Raw genomic sequence first — 21010 nt, 5'->3', positions numbered from 1 at the left:
GGCAACACTGAGAAACTTCCTGCTGGGTTCTGGGTATGGTGTAATTTAAAGAAAGAAATTTTGAAGTTCTATTACACAAGCATTCAACTCCTGACTATGGCATTCGTTTGCCACTATCACACACCGATTACTTACTGAGTACCAGTGTGTAAGAAACTACACATACTTGGCACTATAAATAACCCAGAAAAACGACACAGATACAGTTCCCATCCTCATGGGGTCATACTTCAGCATGAATGACAGATATTAAATGACTAATCATATAATTTCTTGTGCTTATTAAGATATAGTGTGTTACTACAGTGTATAATAAGGAAACAAACCTGGGGGTAAGGAAGGCTTCCTTGAGTAGTAACATCTGAGATGAGCTCTGAAGGACAAGCAGGGATTCATTAGGCAAAGAGTAGGAATAAGACCATTCCAGATGGAGGGTATAAGATATATAAAAGCTGAAAAGATGAATAAAAATTTGGGCATTTGAGGAATTGTAAATGGGGACAACACAAAGTATTTCACAGGGAAATAACAAGGATTAAATAAGATAATGTTATGTGGAATGACCCAAGAGTATCTGACACACAGCAAGTGTTAAATATCTTCCTTTTAGCCCAAGGTCTAACGACCAGGATTAAAAGGGATCTGGGATATCTCTAATAGAATTAATTGGGATTTTCCTAATAGGGTTGGACTCCATTGTCGTTTTACAGGTTCTCAGGATTGGACACTTCATAGTGGCTGCCTTCTTAATGTAACTACACCTAGATTCTGGGTTTGTATCTCAGAAGCAGCACTCAAACCTATCAGCCCTTCCAGAACTAGTGAACTAGTAAGAGATTCAAGCATAAACAGTAAGTTAGTTGTTCAAAGTGGAATTTCTAGCTTGCAAGATAATCAGAGCCAATCTTCTGCTTTCTATTCCATTCTAAAAAAAAAAAATCATAAATTCCTTTCAGACTAGGAACAGGAATTATGTAGCTGAAGGGCCATTTTTATTTGTCATTATCAATCATTAGGGCTGAAACTTCAGTTTCTACTAAACAGCCTTCAGACCTCTAATGTCAGAGATAATTCTAGGTCAACCTCCTTTCACACTAGAGTGAGCCACTGACAACTTAAGGATTCCAACAAGTACATTTATGACATACTCCCAAAATAATATACAAAAACAAAAACAAAAAATTATAAGATACTATCCAACTGGTGTTAAATAGCTTGCCCAAGGTAAGTGGCATCAGTAAGTGGCAGAATAGAAATTTAAAACCAAGTGTGTCTTACCATTAACAATAAACATTTTCCCACAATAATAAACCACCTTCCTCATTTCACTACTGATATGCTTATGGGCAAATGCCATCTTGGGAATCTAATCTTTGCATAATCTTATCTATCCTTTGCATTATCTGTACAATCAATGTTGTAAGGCTACAGAAACAGAGTATACCCTTTATGAGCAATGTGGGGTAAAATTTCCTCCTTTGTTTCTCTCTGGGCCTTCAATGTAGCACCCTCCCAACTACCCCTTCCCCTCCCTACCAGCCCACATACCCTTCACTCTTACAGTTCAAATATTGTACTCTTAATTATTACTGAAAAATGAGGCCAGAATTTTTTCACTATCACTTGCTTCTCTTGCTGTTCTGGCGATAACAACTAATATCCCTTTCCCAAAGCCTCATCTCATTATATCATTGGCTCAAAATCCAGGATCTTGTCATCTGCACCAGGTCCGCATGTGAATGAGGATCCTGGGGTACAGCTCCTCTCAACATGAAGACCTATAACTAAGAAAAAAAGTTGTCTCCCCTCCCCCAAACACCCAATATATGAGAAAGGGACAAAATAATTGTAACAGAACTCCCATTCAAAAAGGAGGAGGGAATGGAGACATTTAACAGTCGCTGGTCCATAGCAGTAAAATGATCATCAGGAACTATGCAAATGATTGCCTCTGTAATGTTCCAAAGCACCACTGTCATTGGCGGGCACTCATCGTATGTGTTACTATTTACCAACTAAGACAGACATTAGAAGGCCATTTTTCTAAAAGCAGAGTATCAACTACCCTCATGGATTTTAAAGATAAGCATCCACTTATATCATCAAACCATATAACTGCAGAAGCTAGAGAGATCCTAGGGAGAAGGAATATTAAATAATTAACTTCATGGTATACTTAAGCTTTAGTCATTTTGCTTGTAAATTAGTAAAACCAGACTACAGTTAAGAGAAATCAGTTCTTCATTGAGATCATTTTAAAATTACACTTTTCAAAAGCAACAGTTGCATATTCTGCTATGCCCCTACTTTACAGAAAAGCAACCAGGTGGGGCTTAATCTTCTAAAGGCTCCAATAGTTGGGATCACTTTAGCAACATTCAATTGCTGAGCTGTACCTAATTTTCTTTAGGTCAATATTTCAATTATAGTCTTTAATTTTTTAAAAAGTCAATCAATTTACTCAGTTTCTACCACTTACATTCTGTTCCCTTGTAACACTTAAAACTGGCAGCACTTAGCACTTCGATTTTGTTTTAATACCTAATTAAACATTCACAGTTTAACTGAACAAGTCAAAACATGGAAAGCAGTTCTGAAGCTATTCTGATCCCCCTACTTCTAGTCCCTGGGGATCCATGGTCTAGATCAGACTTTTTCAACTGGGGGTGATTTTGACCCCCACAGTAACTTGGCAATGTCTGAAGACAGTTTTAGTTGTCACAACTAGGGGTTCTACTGGCATCTAATGGTATAGATCAGAGATATGGCTAATGATTATCCTACAGTGCATAGGAAAACCTCCTACAGCAAAGAATTATATGGCCCCAAATGTCAGTAGTACCACTTTTGAGAAACCCTAGTCTAGATGGAATTCCATCTATTGTCCTCTATGTGGTCAACACAATATAATAAAACACACTTCAAACACCAACCCCCAAACACCATCAGAATCTAATTACTTACAGCCATTCGTTCAATGCTATTTATTGAGTAATCACTATGTGGTCGGCACTGTAGAGATAGAAGGAAAGAAAGATAATCACTGTCCTTAGAAACTGTCTGGTTGAGACAGACAACTCACAAACCCAGGCCCTTGCCAGAAAACTCAGCAATGTTATCTACTCTTATTAAAAGCTTGGTTGAGAGAAATGATGGTGAAGCATTATTTGAAGGATATGCAGTCCATCTATGTATCTAGGTAGAAGTCCTTAAATTAAGCTGGATGATATTTGGGTCACAGTATCTATAGTCCTTGAAGAAATGCCCTCACTAAGCTCTATACTAAAGCTATGCTCTCTGTTTGTATTGAAGAACACCATAAGAAAACCATGTGAAACTCTTTACTAACTTCCCATAGGAATCTTCTGCGTATCACTCAGCGCCATCCATGTGAAACTACATGTAAATTTCTCTTCGAAATTAGAATTGAAATGTTTCTTCCTCTCTGGTAACAACTATACGACCGTTTCTCTTTATTCTGACTGCCAAATCACTTACAGAGCTAAATCTGAGGCGCAACGATATCAACTATGTAGGCCCTTTCAGCCTGAACATTTGTATATGTTCCCATCCCTGACCCAGCTGGTTTTCACAGGTATTTTTATTTTTCCTGTGCTGGATTATCTGGTTATTTATACTTTACCATCATTTTATTACATCTGTTTTTGCCATAAGTTGTCTCAGTGATTAAAACGTGGTCAGGTATGAATAAAATTAAACGTGAGAAAGAGCGACAAGAAAACAATTACAACAGTGCTGCTAGAAATGTGCACTGACTGCTTTCACAGCTTGAATGAGACCCCTGATGAAGGCAGGAGGGTCACAGAAAACTTCCTGAAAGAGCTCATGCCTGAGCTGAACATTGAAAGATAGACTAGGTGTTACTTAAAGAAGACATGAGGGTGAGGAAATGGTCTAGGCGAGAAGAAAAAGCAGGTGCCAAGGCACAGAGGTGAGAGAGAGCCGAGCGTATTCAGGGAACTGCAAGTGGTTTGCTTGTGCCAGAACAGAGGGTATCCTGGGGAGTGCTGAGACATGGCACCGAAGAGGTACTTGAGACGCCAGGCTAAGGACTCTGAACTCTGGCCTAAAAACCATGATTAGAAATATGAGAACAGTCAGGAATTCACTGCAATAATCCAGGGAAGAAAAGATGACCCCCACAAATGATGACCCAGTCAGTTTCCAGACACATCAGGCATCTTTAATGAGTAAAATAATCCCTTAAACTGATTAGGAAAGAATCCAAATCCTACTCTCACCCCATTCCCACCCCCTTACCAACAACATTAACCTTTACCACATCACCTGGAAAAATGGGGTCATTCACCAATGATCTTTGGACAAGAATGTAAGAATTCTCATTCCCAGATTCCCATTCTCCTTTGCATTTGATATTATCTGGACTTACAAGCAGCTATAATAAGAAAAACTAAGGAACTCTGAGAGCTATTCATCTCACTAAGGATAGGCAAGAAGCTGTTATGATTTCATGTCTCCAATTGTTCCAATCACAGTTTCTAATACAGAAATAAAACTGTTCAGTGTCTCTGTCCTCGCCTTGTTTTGTTTTACTGAGATCTGCATGTGCAAGTTCTCGGGCTCCAACAGCAGTTCTGTCAGGAACAGACAGCCAGTGTCATCCTGAGCGCTGAGGTAGGCTTTCCACGGCTGAGTCCCAGCCCTGTTCATCGCGATGGTCTGGATGTTCACGACTTGCAGGGCCATCTGGAGGGTGTCAGGATGGACTGCTCCCTGCCACGGGAACACCTGCTGATGAGCAACTTTGAGGCTCAGCCAAGTTTTCTCAAAACACTCAGCAGTAAGCTGGTGATTGGGGACTAGCATGAGGGCTCTGGAATCAGGGAGCTCTTGGACCCTCTCCTTGTTCTCTTCAGGAATCAGGGGTCCTACAAGAGTCAGAAAGCTTGTGTAAGAGATGCTCTTAATCTGTAGAACTACATTTTTAAATCTAGATTTCCAGCAGTACACAATGTGACTCTCATCTTCAGAGAAATGGCTTAAATAACCAATGATGAACTTCCTTCTTGCTCACAGAGACAAAATTCGGGCAACAGTCTGAGGTTTAGCTAGGGTACTCTACTCTCTACCAGTCATTGCAAAAGATAAAGATTTTTCATGACAAGGTATAAAGTAAGGACTATTTTTACCTGATGTGGCAAAAGATGCAGTGTTAGGAAGCTCTGGGCCATGACGTTCCACACTCTGGCATTTAGAGATGGTTGCCCAGCGGGCTTTGCCATATACTGGCACCAGTGTGTTGAAGTCCGAGGCCCAGCTGTTCACAGGTCTTTCTGCCTGATCCTCCAAAAGTCTGAGAGAAGGGTCAGATTGAGGGCTCCGTAGGATCCGCTTCACTTCATCGATGCCAGCTAAGAGGAGGCGATAGTAGAAGAGACCTCGGTCCCGTACTGCCATATCCTTTTCTTCCTCTGAGGTAAGATAACAGACTAAGTTAATTAAAAACAAAAATGAAAACACTCTTTCTACCCCTGTGCCCACCAGAATAGGAGAACAAAATGAAGGAGGGAGGAAACCCTGGAAAACGTTGACATTTTCTTCTTCGGTCCCAGATGGCTCACCAAACAATGAAAGCTGTGAGAACCTGTATGACTGGTCATGGCAAGCACCATTTCCTTCTTTTTTTTTTTTTAAATTTGATTTTATTTATTTTTTTATACAGCAGGTCCTGTCCTCATTAGTTACCCATTTTATACTTATTAGTGTATACATGTCAATCCCAATCTCCCAATTCAACCGTTTCCTTCTGAAGAGCCTACCTATGCAGTAGTATAATAAACGGCCCAGCGTGTCCTGGCACTCGGCGGGTCGAGAGAGGAAAAGGCGCAGCAGAGCCGTGAGCAGCTCCATCTTGACAGCTGGAAATGTCTCCGACTTCACATTCTCTACGAAGTCCTCCAACACATAAGGAGCGTTGGGGATTCTCTTCCCGTGGACACCGAGTAGCCAAATAAGCGCCTGCTTCCCCTAGGTAATAAGGGAGTAAGAACAGGTGCTCAACATTTGGCTGTCCAGAACACAGGCCAGAGCAGGCAGTAGATAGCAGCAGGTTTTGCTTTTCCCCTAGAGTCAGTAGAAAAGGTATAATATTTTATTTACTTCCACTTGCATTTATTAATTCACCCCCTACTAAACTCTCTACAACAAATAGGAATGAAATTCTACCACACAAAAGGAGACTTAAGACTCTCACAGCCTATGTTGCTTAAGCAATAAGGCTTCCTCACCTTTGAGGCTTCTTCCCCAATTTGGGGTTTAATGCTTCAGTGGAAGCTATTGGAAGATTCCCCTAAGTTAGGGGAACCTAGTGTGCACATCAGAGTCACCTGCAAAGTTTCTTAAAACTCTGTGTGTCTAGGGCTTCCACTCTTGAATATTTGAGTAGATACTGGAAGCCCAAATATTTGTAAAACTTTCACAGACGATTCTGATTTTCATGCCAGCTGAAAACCCTATGGTCTAAATCTCTGACTCAAAACTGTTCACAAGAACAATGGTATCAAAATATTTGTAAGAAAACCATAGCTAAATCCTAATGTTTTTATAATTTATACCCCACCTACACCCAAAACAGAATCTGAGGTGGCAATCAATTCTAAGAATTCCACTTCAGACACTGGGTGGAAAGAATAATTAGATTCCATTTCACAGAGCAGGGTCCCAAGCACTCCCCCTCTGCCTAGAAGTAAAGGAGAATTACAGCCTACCTCGCTATCTTGAATGCTCTCCTCACAGCCGGGCAGGGCCTGACACACAGCTTCTGTACACTGAGGACACAACCAAACCAGGTCTCGGAAAGTCTGCACAACCACTAGAGCACAGCTCAGGACACAAGAGCACAGGATTAGAGCCTCCGCACGGGAAAGAATCTTAAGAAAAGTCACATATTCAGGCTAGATTACTGGGGCAATTTCTGTAAAATGGGTGTTTGGTGGGGTGGTCAATAATTATCTGAGAAATGTCTGACATGGGCAACAATTTCTTAATAAGTGTTGCTCATCAGATTGCCATGAGGATAAATGAGTTAACGTATGTGAAAGCACTTGGCAAACCAGAAAGCATATACAAATGTGGGGGAGTGCTGCTGTCGAATGATGCTCTGAGGACAGTATAAAAGGAGCCACCAGGGCTGGAGCTACGGTGAAGCAAGCAAGGTGCCAGGGTGTAAAATTTAAGAAGACTCACAGAGTTAGCATTTGCACAAACTTGAGAGCGAGTGCCTCTTTATATATATTCTTTTTTTAAAATATATATTCTTTTCCATTCTGGTTTATCATTGGATATTGAATATACCTCCCTGTGCTATGCAGTAGCACACTGTTGTTTATCCATTCTCTATATAAAAGTGAGTGCCTCTTTAAATGTTTGCATCCTAGGCGATTTGCTTGCCTCACCCTAGTCCCAGTCTTGGAAGTCACTGCTTACAGTATGCTGCCATAAAGCAAAAAGAGGGGTAAAGGTGGGGAAATAACAAGCAAGGTCACCCTCGCACCCTTCATGATCTATGCAACAGCCTTGTAGACTCATGGCAACCTGAAGACTCCCTACTCTGTTAGATCTATATGTTTCTCTGATGGTAACAGATGATGATGCAAAGAAGAGTTTAAACCTCTGTTATTGAACAACAAATATGTTTTGAGCAAATACTATAGGTCGGGAAATTGACCAAAAAAAAAAAAAAAAATCCTAGAAAGGTAGCCATTACCTGTGGTAATGTGCTCTTGTCGAAGCCCCAGCAGCTCTGTTAGAATTTGCACACATTGATCCGTGTAGGTCCTGGCGATGCTACCTACAGAGGAAGGGAAAGCAGAAAAATGTGTTAAGTCAGATACTAGCACCTCATTCTAAAATAATTTCCCACCAGCCAAAGAAAGACGAAGAGGACCAGAAATATCTAAGAAAAAGAAAAAGAAAATCACCCCTTGCTTGATGAAATAAGAATCTAAGTTTACTATAAAGGGAACTTTGGTAAAATGAATTTCCCATTGAACAAGGTTGAAAACTTTTAGTCACAAAGGTATTTATGTGGCAACCAGTTTGTTGCAGCACACCTGTACAGGAATATTCCTGCTGGGAACACTGTGCAACAGCCTCCAGACTGCAGGCTTTCTACTCCCCTCTTTGTGCCCTCTTCTCTGCCTCTAAAAATAACCATACTTTATTCTACATCCGAGGGTTCCTTCTCCTCCTCTACTTGAAGTCCTCCAAAACTTAGCTCCCCAGCTGCTTGCATTTGACTCACTCTAGCCCTTTAAATTCCAGACAGAGTAGCATGAAAAGGTCTGTAAGTCTTATGTTTTACTCTGTGCTGGTCCACTCATCATAATGCGTAGCCCGGAGCAGAAGCTTGATAAAAGATTGCTAAATTTTCAAAGGACTTTGAGTCAGGAAGGCTGGGTTCCAGTCCCAGTTCAGGAACTATATGACCTTTGGGCAATTTAAGAAACTTTTTGTGCCTGAGTTTCTTCATCTTTGAAACGAAGTTAATAATAACACTTGTCCACTCTTCTTGACTGCCTCACAAGGCTGTGGGAAGATGATATACAGAAAAGCATTTTGAATAACAGACGACAAAAGGCAATATAAATTGTGTTACAGTTTGCATCACCTATAGTCTATATCCTAGAAGATATGGAAACACCAGTGTTGACCAAAAAAACCTTTCTCCCCACCTTGTTTGTAGTCACTGACCTAACTGTTTGGTGCAAGATACTTTGCCTCTGAAGCAAGATTCACTCCCTTTCCTCTCTGTGGTTCCACAGCTTTCTAGCTGGTTGGTCTAGGCTCTCACAAAGGAAAAGCAACAGATACCTACCTATGGCAAAGATGGCAGCCTGCGCAAAGTCGGCAGACACATCAGTGCAGTACCCGCGAAGCTCCTCCAGCACCTGCTGCACGTTCTCGTCGTTCACCAGCTCACACAGCACCTCCACCTTCTGGAGCTTGATGTAGTGGGGCTCCGAGTAGGAGCAAAAAAACTTTTTGTAGTGGCTGCTAAAGTGACCCGGCAAACTGTGCAGGACCTGGCGCACATGGCAGAGGGCAGCAAAACAGAGCTCGCGGCTCTCTGAAGAACAGGCAGCCAGCAAAGTTCCCTTGACTTGCATGAGCACGTCAGTTTGCACATGGGGGAAGTTTTTTGCCAAGATCAGAAAGAGTTTGGTGGCTCCCATCACCACACCTGGGCTACTGCTCTTGAGAAAACTGTCCAACAGGTTGAGAATGTCAAACAGCTCCTCCTCACTGCGGGGTTGGTAGCGTAGCAGAAAGTTCAATACTTCAGCCTGGCCCCACTGGTCCAGTTTTGACATTCTATCCAAAAAAGAAAACAAAAGTGCTATCCTAGCAACAAAATTAGGACCACCTCCATGCTACTGCCATGTCACCAGTCATCTGTTCATCACAACAAGGGGAGAATTCTTGAAAATAGGTTGTGCCATAATCAAATTATTCTTCTGATGTACGAAAGTTTACACAAAATAAGGCTTTAAATTCCAAGATGAGTTTACGGTACAAATGCACACTCATCGAAGGCCAAAGACATGATCACCATACCCTAGATCCAGATTCTCTACATTTTAAGATAGTATGAATGGCTTAGTTTGGAGGACATAACGACTGCAGAGGACAGAACCCTGAAGGATCCTTCTGCCATCTCTCTATATCACCAAAAGAAACTAAGACAAATGAAAAAAAAATTATCTCAATGAAACATGAGGAAGTTAATAGTTACAGTTAACTTTCTTTACTACTCTACAGAAGTTGTTCAAGACCTCTCCTTCATTCAATACATCAACAAGATCCCATTAGGATGTAGATTTGATCATGATAAAAGAGCACAGAGGCATCCAAACCGATTTAAGAGATGATGGGCGATGGGCTTATTGATGACAACACCTCCTTCCTGCTTCAAAATTTCCTCCAGAGACCTCAGGCAGTTCACAACCACAATTGGATCCTGGTCACGCAGCAAACTATATAATTCGTTTACCAGGGCACCATCTATAAAACGGAACAAAGATCTCACATAAAGAAAAGTTTCAGAGTCAAGGTGATAGAGCCAGAATAACAGTTCCAGGCAGACAAAGCTGAACTTCTCTGCCACAAAAATAACAAAGGCAGTAACAAAGTGCAAGGCCAAAACAATGGTCATTTCCAGACTGTTCTAAGCAGCTAAGGCACAGGATCTCACGTGGGCCCCAAAGAAAGGACTTCTCTAATCTCAGAAAATACCAAGCCCTGCGTCCTACTTAAAAGAGACATACAGGGCTTCCCTGGTGGCGCAGTGGTTGAGAGTCCGCCTGCCGATGCAGGGGACACGGGTTCGTGCCCCGGCCCGGGAAGATCTCACATGCCGCGGAGTGGCTGGGCCCGTGAGCCATGGCCGCTGAGCCTGCGCGTCCGGAGCCTGTGCTCCGCCACGGGAGAGGCCACAACAGTGAGAGGCCCGTGTACCGCAAAAAAAAAAAAAAAAAAAAAAAAAGCGACATGCAGAAGTAGGGTCACATTATTATTTTCTACCAAAGCTACATACTCTTCTACAAAGTCATATAATGGAAGTACAAATAAATACTGATCATGGTAGATTACACTGAAACTTACCCACTTCAGAGTCTCCATGAAGAGTATGCATCTTGGCACAGCCAAGGACTGCTACCCTCCTGACATATGAAGCCTTATCATGCAGACCGTTGAGAACTGGCTGTTGGATATATTCCTGCACACCAGGCAACCTAAGCAACACATCCTAGAGTCAGTCAGATCCTAAGGTACTAGTTTTGACATAATTTAGCCCCTATTCACTTAACAGAGGGTTTAGTAGATGTTTGAATACGCATTGGTCAGATTCTTCTCCAACAAAGTGGAGAAAGCTGCTGCCAAACTTAAAAAGCCTCACTTGACTTTTCACGTGGAATAATGCCACATAGGCAGGTTAAAAAACACACACGCACACGCACACGCGCGCGCGCGCACACACACACACATTTAGAAATCTTTAACTATTTCAGGGACTTCCCTGGTGGTCCAGCAGTTAATACTCTGTGCTCCTAATGCAGGGGGCCCAGGTTCGATCCCTGGTCAGGGAACTAGATCCCGTGTGCCGCAACTAAGACCCAGAGCAGCCAAATAAATGAATAAATAAATATTTAACTATTTCACTGAGAGTAAGGATAGAAAGATTCCTTAATGAAATCACATATATAGTTTTTTAAACCAAAGCAATGGCCGAAAACCTGAGTTCAGGTTACAACAGTGTCTTCCCCATTATTAAGGAGCTCAAATAAATTGTCGTCATTAAAAACCTGCCCCATGACCACATGAACTTATCAGCCACTGAGATACAGGAAGGGAGGAGAGTGCTCACCTGAGGCTACACATGCTCCGTAGTGCCAACCCTCGCACCATCGGGTTGGGGTCCGAACAGTCTTTGCACAGTGTATTGATGGCCAGGAGAGCCAGATCTGGTTTCAGGGGGGCATAGGTACACATGTAGAGATAAACCAACTTCTTCTGAACAATATCTATAGTGGCACTGGCCTTCACCATTTCCATGAAAACACCAGACATGTCCGAGCCCTGAGTCATGTGCCTGAAACCAACACACACAGCAGGAAAAAAGTAAAATACATAATCCCCAACCTACAACAGAAAGCCTTTTACTTATATGCCCTGGATATCCAACTAGATTGTGATCTCTTAGAGCAGAGCAACCAGGTCTACTTTGTCTATCATATCACACAATACTTCACAAGGGGCCTGCAATAAACGTTCTTCTATTCATTCAACAAACTAGTACATTCCAGTCACATTCAGATTTTACATTCCAGGGATATGTTCTGGGGAATAATCTTGAAGAAGGCATGGTCTCAGATCTCAAGGAACTCAAAAGTCTACCAAGGAGGCAGACAAGAACACTGCTAATTACAGAATGATAGATTGGTATTATAACAGAAGTAACAGACAAGGTGCAGTGGGGATCAGGAGGTCTAACACTGCCAAAAAGTCATAAAATGTTTCCACAGAGGAAGAAATACTTGAGCGGAATCAGCAGGAGCTCCAGGCAGGTGTAGTAGATAGGTAACGATACACACTGTGATGCATGTGGACATGAGCAAGAATGGTACATTCTTTTCAGAGTATGCCGGTAGTTAACTGGGTGTTCTTTGGGTGCTATGATAAGAAATTTGGACTTTATTCTGTAGATCACTGTTTCTCAAACTGTGATCTCCTATAGCAATTAGAGGGGATGTCTGTTTAAAATGCAGATTCCTGGGTTCCATCCCACCCTACTGAAATCAGAATTACTGGATTGGATGAAAAATTTACATTTTCTAAAAAAGCACCCCAAGGGGGCTTCCCTGGTGGCACAGTGGTTGAGAGTCCGCCTGCTGATGCACGGGACGCGGGTTTGTGCCCCGGTCCAGGAGGATCCTACATGCCGCAGAGCGGCTGGGCCCGTGAGCCATGGCCGCTGAGCCTGCACGTCCGGAGCCTGTGCTCCACAACGGGAGAGGCCACAGCAGTGAGAGGCCCGCGTACCACAAAAACAAACAAACAAACAAAAAAAGCACCCCAAGGGACTTTTGTGCATACTGAAGTTTGTGATCCACAGCTATACACAAGAGTTATATTGTCAAATTCATATGCTGGAAAATCAATCTGGCTGAAATGAGGGCCTAAGGTGACCTACTACTAAGCTACTGCAATTGCTTTAAAAAGGGAACCAGAACAGCAGTGCCAATCAAAAAAAAAGAAGATGGACCACAATATTCATTGCAGCTCTATTTACAATAGCCAGGACATGGAAGCAACCTAAGTGTCCATCCACAGATGAATGGATAAAGAAGATGTGGCACATATATACAATGGAATATTACTCAGCCATAAAAAGAAACGAAATTGAGTTATTTGTAGTGAGGTGGATGGACCTAGAGTCTGTCATACAGAGTGAAGTAAGTCAGAAAGAGAAAAACAAATACCGTATGCTAACACATATATATGGAATCTAAAAAAAAAAAAAAAGGTTCTGAAGAACCTAGGGGTAGGACAGGAATAAAGATGCAGACATGGAGAATGGACTTGAGGACACGGGACGAAGTGAGAGAGTGGCATGGACATATATACACTACCAAATGTAAAATAGATAGCTAGTGGGAAGCAGCCGCATAGCACAGGGAGATCAGCTCAGTGCTTTGTGACCACCTAGAGGGGTGGGATAGGGAGGATGGGAGGGAGACGCAAGAGGGAGGAGATATGGGGATATATGTATATGTATAGTTGATTCACTTTGTTATAAAGCAGAAACTAACACACCATTGTAAAGCAATTATACTCCAATAAAGATGCTAAAAAAAGAAAAAGAGGATGGATACTTAGAACCATGAATCCATACCATCTGACTTGAACAGTGACAATCAGGTGTCACCAAGACTGACTCCCACATTTGCTCAGCTGGGTGGTGACGTTCATCAACACAAATACAAGTGGAAGAGCAGGTTTGGGGAGGGCGGAAGGATGTAGGTACTATTTTGCATGTCTTTGAAGAAATATCCAGGTGGAAATGCCAAGCAGGCAGTAGGATCTGTGGGTCTGACGATAAAAAAAAGGAGGTCTGTGCTAGACATAGATCTGGAAGTCAGCAGTACAAGTTCAAGACATGGATGAAACCACCCAGCTGAGTAAAAGAAGCAAAATATGTCCCACAAGGGAGACTTAGACGGCAGTCCAGAGAAGCAGGAAGACCAAATCATACAACTGCCATGGATGCGAGTTCACTTAATCTTTCTAAGCGGCCAGGGGTAGAGAGCCCTGATGGGGATGGCAATGGGGGAGTTAGAGCGTTAGGCGATACCTAATCACTCGCTGGATGACATTCCGATAGCGCAGCCTATCAGCCTGAATGTGAGGGTTACAAAGAGCCTTCTTCAGCTCCTTCACCTCGTCCTCGGAGCCCAGGTACGGCATCTTCTCGAATAGTCACGGGGCAGTTCCCAGAGATCCCTAGGTAACTCGTGGGCTCCTTCTAGTCCCGATGTGGGGACCTGGGTAAAGGAAACGTCAGTCAGTGAAGAGACTACAGGCGCGATCTGGCCCAGCCTTGGCTTCCCCCAGGGCCGCCATCCGGGCCCTACCACACTCGAACTTCAACCCTCTCGCTCCCTGGCGAGGCCCACCCTAGGCTCTGCGGATCCTTCCGGGGACCTGCAGGCTGGTTCGCTCCGCCCACAGAGCTCTCCCGCAACCTCTAGGCCCTCGGCCCGACTTCCAGCCCGGCAGCCAACAGTCCGTGGACCCCTCCCTCTCCAGTTCCAGCCTTTCTTGCGCCTCCACGCGGTTGCCGTCACCAAGAGGCCCAATCAACCTTTCTGCGGAAGTCCCGCCTCCTCCAGGGGGACCACGCAGAGCAGCTGCCAATCACCCTCTCCCAGTGAGCGCCGAGCGCAGCCTGGATCACGACCTTAGCGTGCCCTTCCCCCAACCTCTCACCTCCCGGCGCCGCCGCGCGGCTACCTCAGGCAGAGCGGTGGCGGGCAATCGGAAATCGGCTACTTCCGCCTGTCTCCGCCCAGCAGCGCGCGCTTTGAGACCAGGGCCTCGGGCCCTGGTCCCGCGCGCTTGGGGGAGTGGCGCTCCGTTGGGCGCCTTCTGTGGTTTGCGATTCCACCCCCAGACTCCCACAGCACGGTCACTTCCTTCTTTCTGCCCAGTCTAGTCACTCATTCCCCACTGAGCTGGCTTTCCTTACGGCCCCTGGCCCTGTTCTTGCCCCAGCATGACTTTTTTCAGGGCGCCGTTGTAGGAGCCTCCCGCAGGAGCTCTGTTCCCATGAAGATCCCACTGGTGACTCTCCAACCCCGCCACCATGAACGGGGTCTTGATCCCTCAAACGCCCATCGCTGTGGACTTTTGGAGCCTGCGCCGGGCTGCCTCCGCCCGGCTCTTCTTCTTGTCCCACATGCACTCGGACCACACCGTGGGTCTCTCTAGCACCTGGACCCGGCCCCTCTACTGCTCCCCAATCACCGCTTACCTCTTGCACCGTCACCGACAGGTATGGGCGGCTGGAGTCGGCCTCCGAGAGTTGGTCCCGGCAGCTGGGTGGGGACTTCCGATCTGTCACAGCCTTGGAGTCATAGAGTTGGGGCCAGGGAGACTGATTTTTACAAAAGCGAGAACCCAGAATGCATCTTTAGCCCAGAATAGGAGTGTGGTTTCTAACTGGCCGGCTTGGGATGTTTCAGTGGTAAATTGGGGAGGACTTTTAGTCCAGCCAAGGAAAATTGTTCCTACCTCTTCACATAAGCTAGGCCAGTGTTTCCCAAACTTGCCTCATCATAAGAATCCACCCAATGTGATGAGTAAAATACAGATTCTCCAGCGCTTCCCTTCTCCCCTATCTGATTCAGTAGACATAGCTAGCACAGGTCGTGGAAATCTGGTTGGAATTTTTTTTAACAGGTGCCCCCCAAAGGATTATTATGATTTGGAAAGTTTGAGAATCGCTGACTAGACTTGTTTTCTGCACTCTTAATTTAAACTTGTACGAAGGGTGAGGTAGAGGGTGGGAAGAGGAAGGGAGGATTGTTTGGGAATCCCCATCACAGCTTCTGATCCAGGGAGGTATCAGGGAGGGGAGGCTGTGTTCCCTGGGATGACCAACTGTTTCCTCAGGTATCTAAGCAGTGGATCCGAGCCCTGGAGGTTGGTGAGAGCCATGTCCTGCCTCTAGATGAAGTTGGGCGAGAGACCATGACTGTAACCCTCATCGATGCCAATCACTGCCCTGGCTCTGTCATGTTTCTGTTTGAAGGATACTTTGGAACCATTCTCTACACAGGTGGGCTTCCGGAGGGGTCCTTTCCACTTTCCCAGCCTAGACACTACTTTTTTGTGTGTGTGTGGGGCAAGCCCCGCGGTTTGCGGGATCTTAGTTCCCCAACCAGGGTGGAACCTGCCCCCTCAGCAGTGAAAGCGCGGGGTCCTAACCACTGGACCGCCAGGGAATTCCCAACACGACTTTTCTTGAGCATCTTTGACTTATAGTAGAAGTCTGGAGACCTCCTAGCTTCATGCCACATGAGCACAGTGACCCTTTCTCAACTGATTTCCCACTCTTTAAGGGTATGAACTTTGCAGAGAATCATGAAAAAACGGAAGCACAATAGAGACGTTTCCACAAAGAAGCTGTACTACATTCATCATTGCTAGACTCTAGGTTTTTCCAACAGGCCAGTAGGCAAATGCCCATTGTTGGAATTGGGAGAGGCTTGTCTTCTATACTTTTGTCTCTGACTGTCTGCCTCCCATATATTCTTCTTCCAGGGGATTTTCGGTATACACCGTCCATGCTGAAGGAGCCAGCCCTGAGACTGGGGAAACAGATCCATACCTTATACCTAGACAACACCAATTGCAACCCAGCTCTGGTTCTTCCTTCCCAAGAAGAAGCTGCCCGCCAGATTGTTGAGCTCATTCGAAAGCACCCACAACATAACATAAAGATTGGTGAGGGCTTTCCTTTCCTTTTTTTCTCACTCATGGAGCTAGTGAATCTAGGTTCTTTGGAGTGTCTCACATCTTTCAGGTCTTTGTGCAGATGTCCTTTTCTCCATGAAATCTACCCTGACCTTTTTATTTAAAGTTACAATCTGCCCACCATCTGCACTCCCACATTCCCAACTCCTGATCTCCTAAACCGATTCAACTTTTTCATAGCACTCATCAACTTCCCATATACTCCATATGTTTTAATATACTGTTGCTTATTGTTGATTGTCTATCTCCACTTTCTCTGACACACACACACACACACACACATTCCTTGAGGGTGTGGATGGAGGTGGGAAGAAGTCCTATGTGTTTGTGGAACAGAGAAGCAGCAGTATGACAGGTGCACAGTGGTTGAGGAGGCTGGAAAGCCTGGAGGGGCTGAAGTACCTGTAAGCCATTTTGAACTTGATCCTAAATGCAACCACTGCTCTTAGGACAAAGAGCTATTGAAGAGTTTTAAGTGGAGAGGGACACTATTGCCCTTATCACCTTACAGTGTATTCCATAATTTATGTATTTATTGTATTTAGTTTTTATTATCTGTCTCCCTGTGCTAGAATGTAAATTTCACAATAGACAGGCTCTTTGTTTCACTTATGGATATATCCCAGATGCCTAGGTTAATGTCTGATAGAGGCATCCGGTAAATATTTGTTAGCAAGTGAATGAAGTTTATCAGAATGTAGATATTCAGGTGAGTGTTGTTCTTGCAGTTAGATACATTGAAAACCCAGCTGTCTGCTTGTTCTAGTGACTCCACAACAGTACAAAACATTTTGGGCTTCTTGAAATTGCCTTTTGGGATAGTTGATGAAAATCCATTTTTATTTTTAAAAATGTAATAGTAATAGATTTAGTTCCAAATGATTTTTTTTGATTGTTTCCAAAATTGTAGTAAATCCACAAAAGGAAAAAAATTTGCCACCGTGATGAACATTTTAAAAGGATATGCCCCAACTCTGAAAGGAGTTTCAAAATAGGTTTAAACAAAGGCATTGAAAAAAAAAATTATGTACCTTCCAGAGTGACTACCAAGTTGATGGAGAGATTTTCCCTCTCAGGATTGCTTGACTACTCATGAAGAAATATCAGTGCTAACTATTCTTGGAGTTTTCAATGCAGAGTTTTCCCAGAGAAGCACAGCTGGCGAGTAGGGTACTGTAGTAGGGCTTGATTAATTTTGCAGATATACAATAATCCCCTACTGTGTGCCAAGTATTCTGATAGGCAGTGGGAATAGAAAAAAATGAATAAAATATGAGGGCTTACAGTCTAGTAGTAAAGGGCCTAGAAGAGGTAAAATAAAAGGGGGAAGGATAGGGAGAGAGAAAAGAAAATCAGCTACCTTTGTGCCCAAAGAGTGAGATTTTGAACCATGATGAGGAATAAGGTGGATATAAAGGAAATATAGATTCTTTAAAGGCGTTCACAGTCTGGTTGTAGACTTGAAATACACCTTCAGAAAAGGTCTGAGAACAACTACTTAAACAACATCTCCCATATCTGTTACCATAACCATTACCCAAATTCAGGTCTCCATTTCTTTCTCTATACGTACTGTTTGGGCCTTCTAACTGGTACTTCTGCTTTCAGTATATTCTCATGCAGGTCTTTGAATAATACTGCTGCCACTTTTTTTTCTAAAGCCCTGCTCTGATCCTATGAATCCTATAATTAGAATTAGCCATTTTCCTGCTTGCAACTCCTTAATGACACCTTCACTTACAGAATTAAAAACAAGCTCCCTAGCAGTACATACAAAGCCCCCTATTATATGGCCCTTGCTCACCTCTCTAGTGTCATTTCTTACCAGTTTCTTTGTACCTTAGTAACACTGAAACGACCTCTCTTAAAATGTTCTCTGCCATCCCCTTCCCTTGCCAGATTAACTTGCACCCATCATTTAGGATTTATCTAAGTTGTCATTTTCAGGAAGCTATCCCTAACTCTATCAACTGGTAGATGTTTTTCTGTGCCCTCATAATACTCTGTGCATGTCTGTAGCATGCATTGTTTCTGGGTCCCCAAATAGATTACACTCCTTGAGGACTGAGATTTTTGTTTGTTTTCACGGTGCCTAACACCTGATAGATGCTTTCCTTTGTTGAACTGAATGAATGAGTGGATTCTGTGCTAAACTTCTCCCTACCCCACCCTCCATATACCTCAGCTCAAATGCCACCTCCTTCCCGATAGACAGTCAGGGGGTAGTCCCATTAATTTTGTGTATTTCTATTAAACATTTGGTTGACTTATTAGCTTCATCCTCTTCCTTCTCTTACTTTCCCCAATCCCTTGAACATTATTCAGGACTCTATAGCCTGGGAAAAGAGTCACTGCTGGAGCAGCTGGCCCTGGAGTTTCGGACCTGGGTGGTATTGAGTCCTCGGCGCCTGGAGTTAGTGCAGCTGCTGGGCCTGGCAGATGTGTTCACAGTGGAGGAGAAGGCTGGCCGCATCCATGCCGTGGACCACATGGAGATCTGCCATTCGGCTATGCTGCGTTGGAACCAGACCCACCCTACCATTGCTATCCTCCCCACCAGCCGGAAAATCTACCGTTCCCACCCCGATATCCACATCATCCCTTACTCTGACCATTCCTCCTACCCTGAGCTCCGTGCCTTTGTCGAAGCACTGAGGCCTTGCCAGGTGGTGCCCATTGTCAGGCGACAACCCTGTAGGGACTACTTTCAGGACAGCCTGAGCCCCAGGCTCTCTGTGCCTCTGATTCCAGACTCTGTACAGCAATACATGAGTTCCTCCTCTAGAAATCCAAGTTTTCTCTGGCTATTGTTAGAAAGGAAGCTAAAGAGACTGAGAACCCAGGGTGTCGTGTTTGAATCCCTTGAGGAAAATGCTGATCACTCTCAAGCTGACAGGGACTTGAAGAAGACCAAGAATGAGAACCTTTCTGGGGAGCTTGAGAAGCGGCCCTCCCACCATCCTTTGAAGATCAAGAAGCAGCCGTTCCCGGACATCCGCAACAAAGAATGGGAGGGTGCAGTCCCTTCCTCCGAGTCCCAGAATATGGTGACTGTATTGACTGCCCCCTCGGGTTTTTCAGTGCACTTAGGGTCTACAGATAAAGAATTTTCCTCTCCGGAAACTGGGGAGGAAATCAGTGTAGGGCCCTACTTGGTACCCAGGGGAGACAATGCGGGCTCAGCAGCCACCGGGAACCAGAGAGCCTGGATGGGCCAGGATTCTCCCCAGTCTCACAGCAGCAAGGCTGCCCCTCTTCTGGCTCCTGAGTACAGGGGCCTGGCACTCAAATACCTTCTGACTCCAGTGAACTTTCTCCAGGTAGGGTTCTCTTCCAGGGGCTTTGACCAGCAAGCGGAAAAATACCATCAACTCTTGCTCAAGTACAGACAGGAGAGTACAGAATGACAACCTTGTTTGATCCAACACTGCACTTTTTTTAAAAAAATTCATCAAGAGTTGTTTATTTGCAAAGTTAGCACTCTTTGTATTTCTACCACTAACAAATGGGCAGTGCCACATCAACACTGCACTTTTTTTTTTTTTTTTTTTTGTGGTACGCAGGCCTCTCACTGCTGTGGCCTCTCCCGCTGCGGAGCACAGGCTCCAGGCGCACAGGCTCAACGGCCATGGCTCACGGGCCCAGCCGTTCCGTGGCATGTGGGATCTTCCCAGACCGGGACACGAACCCGTGTCCCCTGCATCGGCAGGCAGACTCTCAACCACTGCGCCACCAGGGAAGCCCAACACTGCACTTTTGAAGATAGTGGCTGATGGCTTATTTGGGGCCTTACTTTTCTGTGGTACATGCCCACCCTGTAACAAGACTTCTCAAAGCGTGTTCATTGGAATCCTAGTGTCTATGGAATCCTTAGTTCTATAATTGACTTGTGTTTAAGAAACACTTTACATTATAACCCCTTTACAGTATATGTGAGCACATTAAATGTTCTGGGAAGTCCTGCAGTAATTTAATCTGTTTAACTTTGTTTAACCCAGTATTTCTCCAAACTTTTTTTTTTTGGCTGTGTGGCATGCGGGATCTTAGTTCCCTGATCAGGGATCGAACCCGCGCCCCCTGCAGTGGAGGCAGAGTCCTAACCACTCTGCAGACTTTGTGAACATGCAGTCCTCTTGTGTGGCTGCAGAAAGAGATAGAGTCTGATCAAAAAGGACCAGTTTATTCCCATTGTTTTGTGTGTCATGTGTCATTCCCCATGTCCCCTTCTGTCTCTTCCTAGATAAAAGTCCCTAGGTAGTTCTGTTTTTTAATTTAGGAACTGTGGTGCAGGAGGATAAAGTGACCCAGGCAGCACGTTCCAATCCTGAAGGTCACTGATTTGCTGTGACCCCATCCAAGTCACTTCCTGTCTCTGCCTCTGGGAGGGAACAGGAAGTGATGAAGATCCTTGAAAAACTGGAGACAATTTCCA

The 21010-nt window shown here is 44.3% G+C and overlaps 2 protein-coding genes across 7 annotated transcripts; one reads left to right on the top strand and one right to left on the bottom strand.

Moving 5' to 3' along the window:
* Positions 1–4203: 4203 nt before the first annotated feature.
* AP4B1 (adaptor related protein complex 4 subunit beta 1) lies at positions 4204–15161 on the bottom strand. Of its 6 annotated transcripts, none has more exons than XM_030869091.2 (11): positions 15074–15161; positions 13895–14084; positions 11408–11632; positions 10645–10775; positions 9897–10044; positions 8858–9354; positions 7748–7831; positions 6750–6853; positions 5802–6009; positions 5172–5453; positions 4204–4910 (listed from the first exon to the last, which is right to left on the bottom strand). In XM_030869091.2, exons 2-11 carry the CDS (start codon positions 14005–14007, stop codon positions 4483–4485), a joined length of 2220 nt encoding a protein of 739 aa, XP_030724951.1. In that variant the 5' UTR covers positions 14008–14084; positions 15074–15161; the 3' UTR covers positions 4204–4482. The 6 variants fall into 6 exon arrangements, with proteins under 6 accessions (XP_030724951.1, XP_060157020.1, XP_030724953.1 ...); XM_060301037.2 differs by lacking the exon at positions 15074–15161 and adding an exon at positions 14530–14555; XM_030869093.2 differs by lacking the exon at positions 15074–15161 and adding an exon at positions 14405–14509.
* On the top strand, positions 14635–20124 carry DCLRE1B (DNA cross-link repair 1B). Its single transcript, XM_030869096.2, has 4 exons — positions 14635–15094; positions 15715–15880; positions 16366–16548; positions 18904–20124. Exons 1-4 carry the CDS (start codon positions 14906–14908, stop codon positions 19983–19985), a joined length of 1620 nt encoding a protein of 539 aa, XP_030724956.2. The 5' UTR covers positions 14635–14905; the 3' UTR covers positions 19986–20124.
* Positions 20125–21010: the final 886 nt, after the last annotated feature.

The sequence above is a fragment of the Globicephala melas genome, chromosome 1, assembly GCF_963455315.2.
Source record: "Globicephala melas chromosome 1, mGloMel1.2, whole genome shotgun sequence".
NCBI lineage: Eukaryota > Metazoa > Chordata > Mammalia > Artiodactyla > Delphinidae > Globicephala > Globicephala melas.
This window is presented reverse-complemented; position numbering and strand designations above follow the sequence as displayed.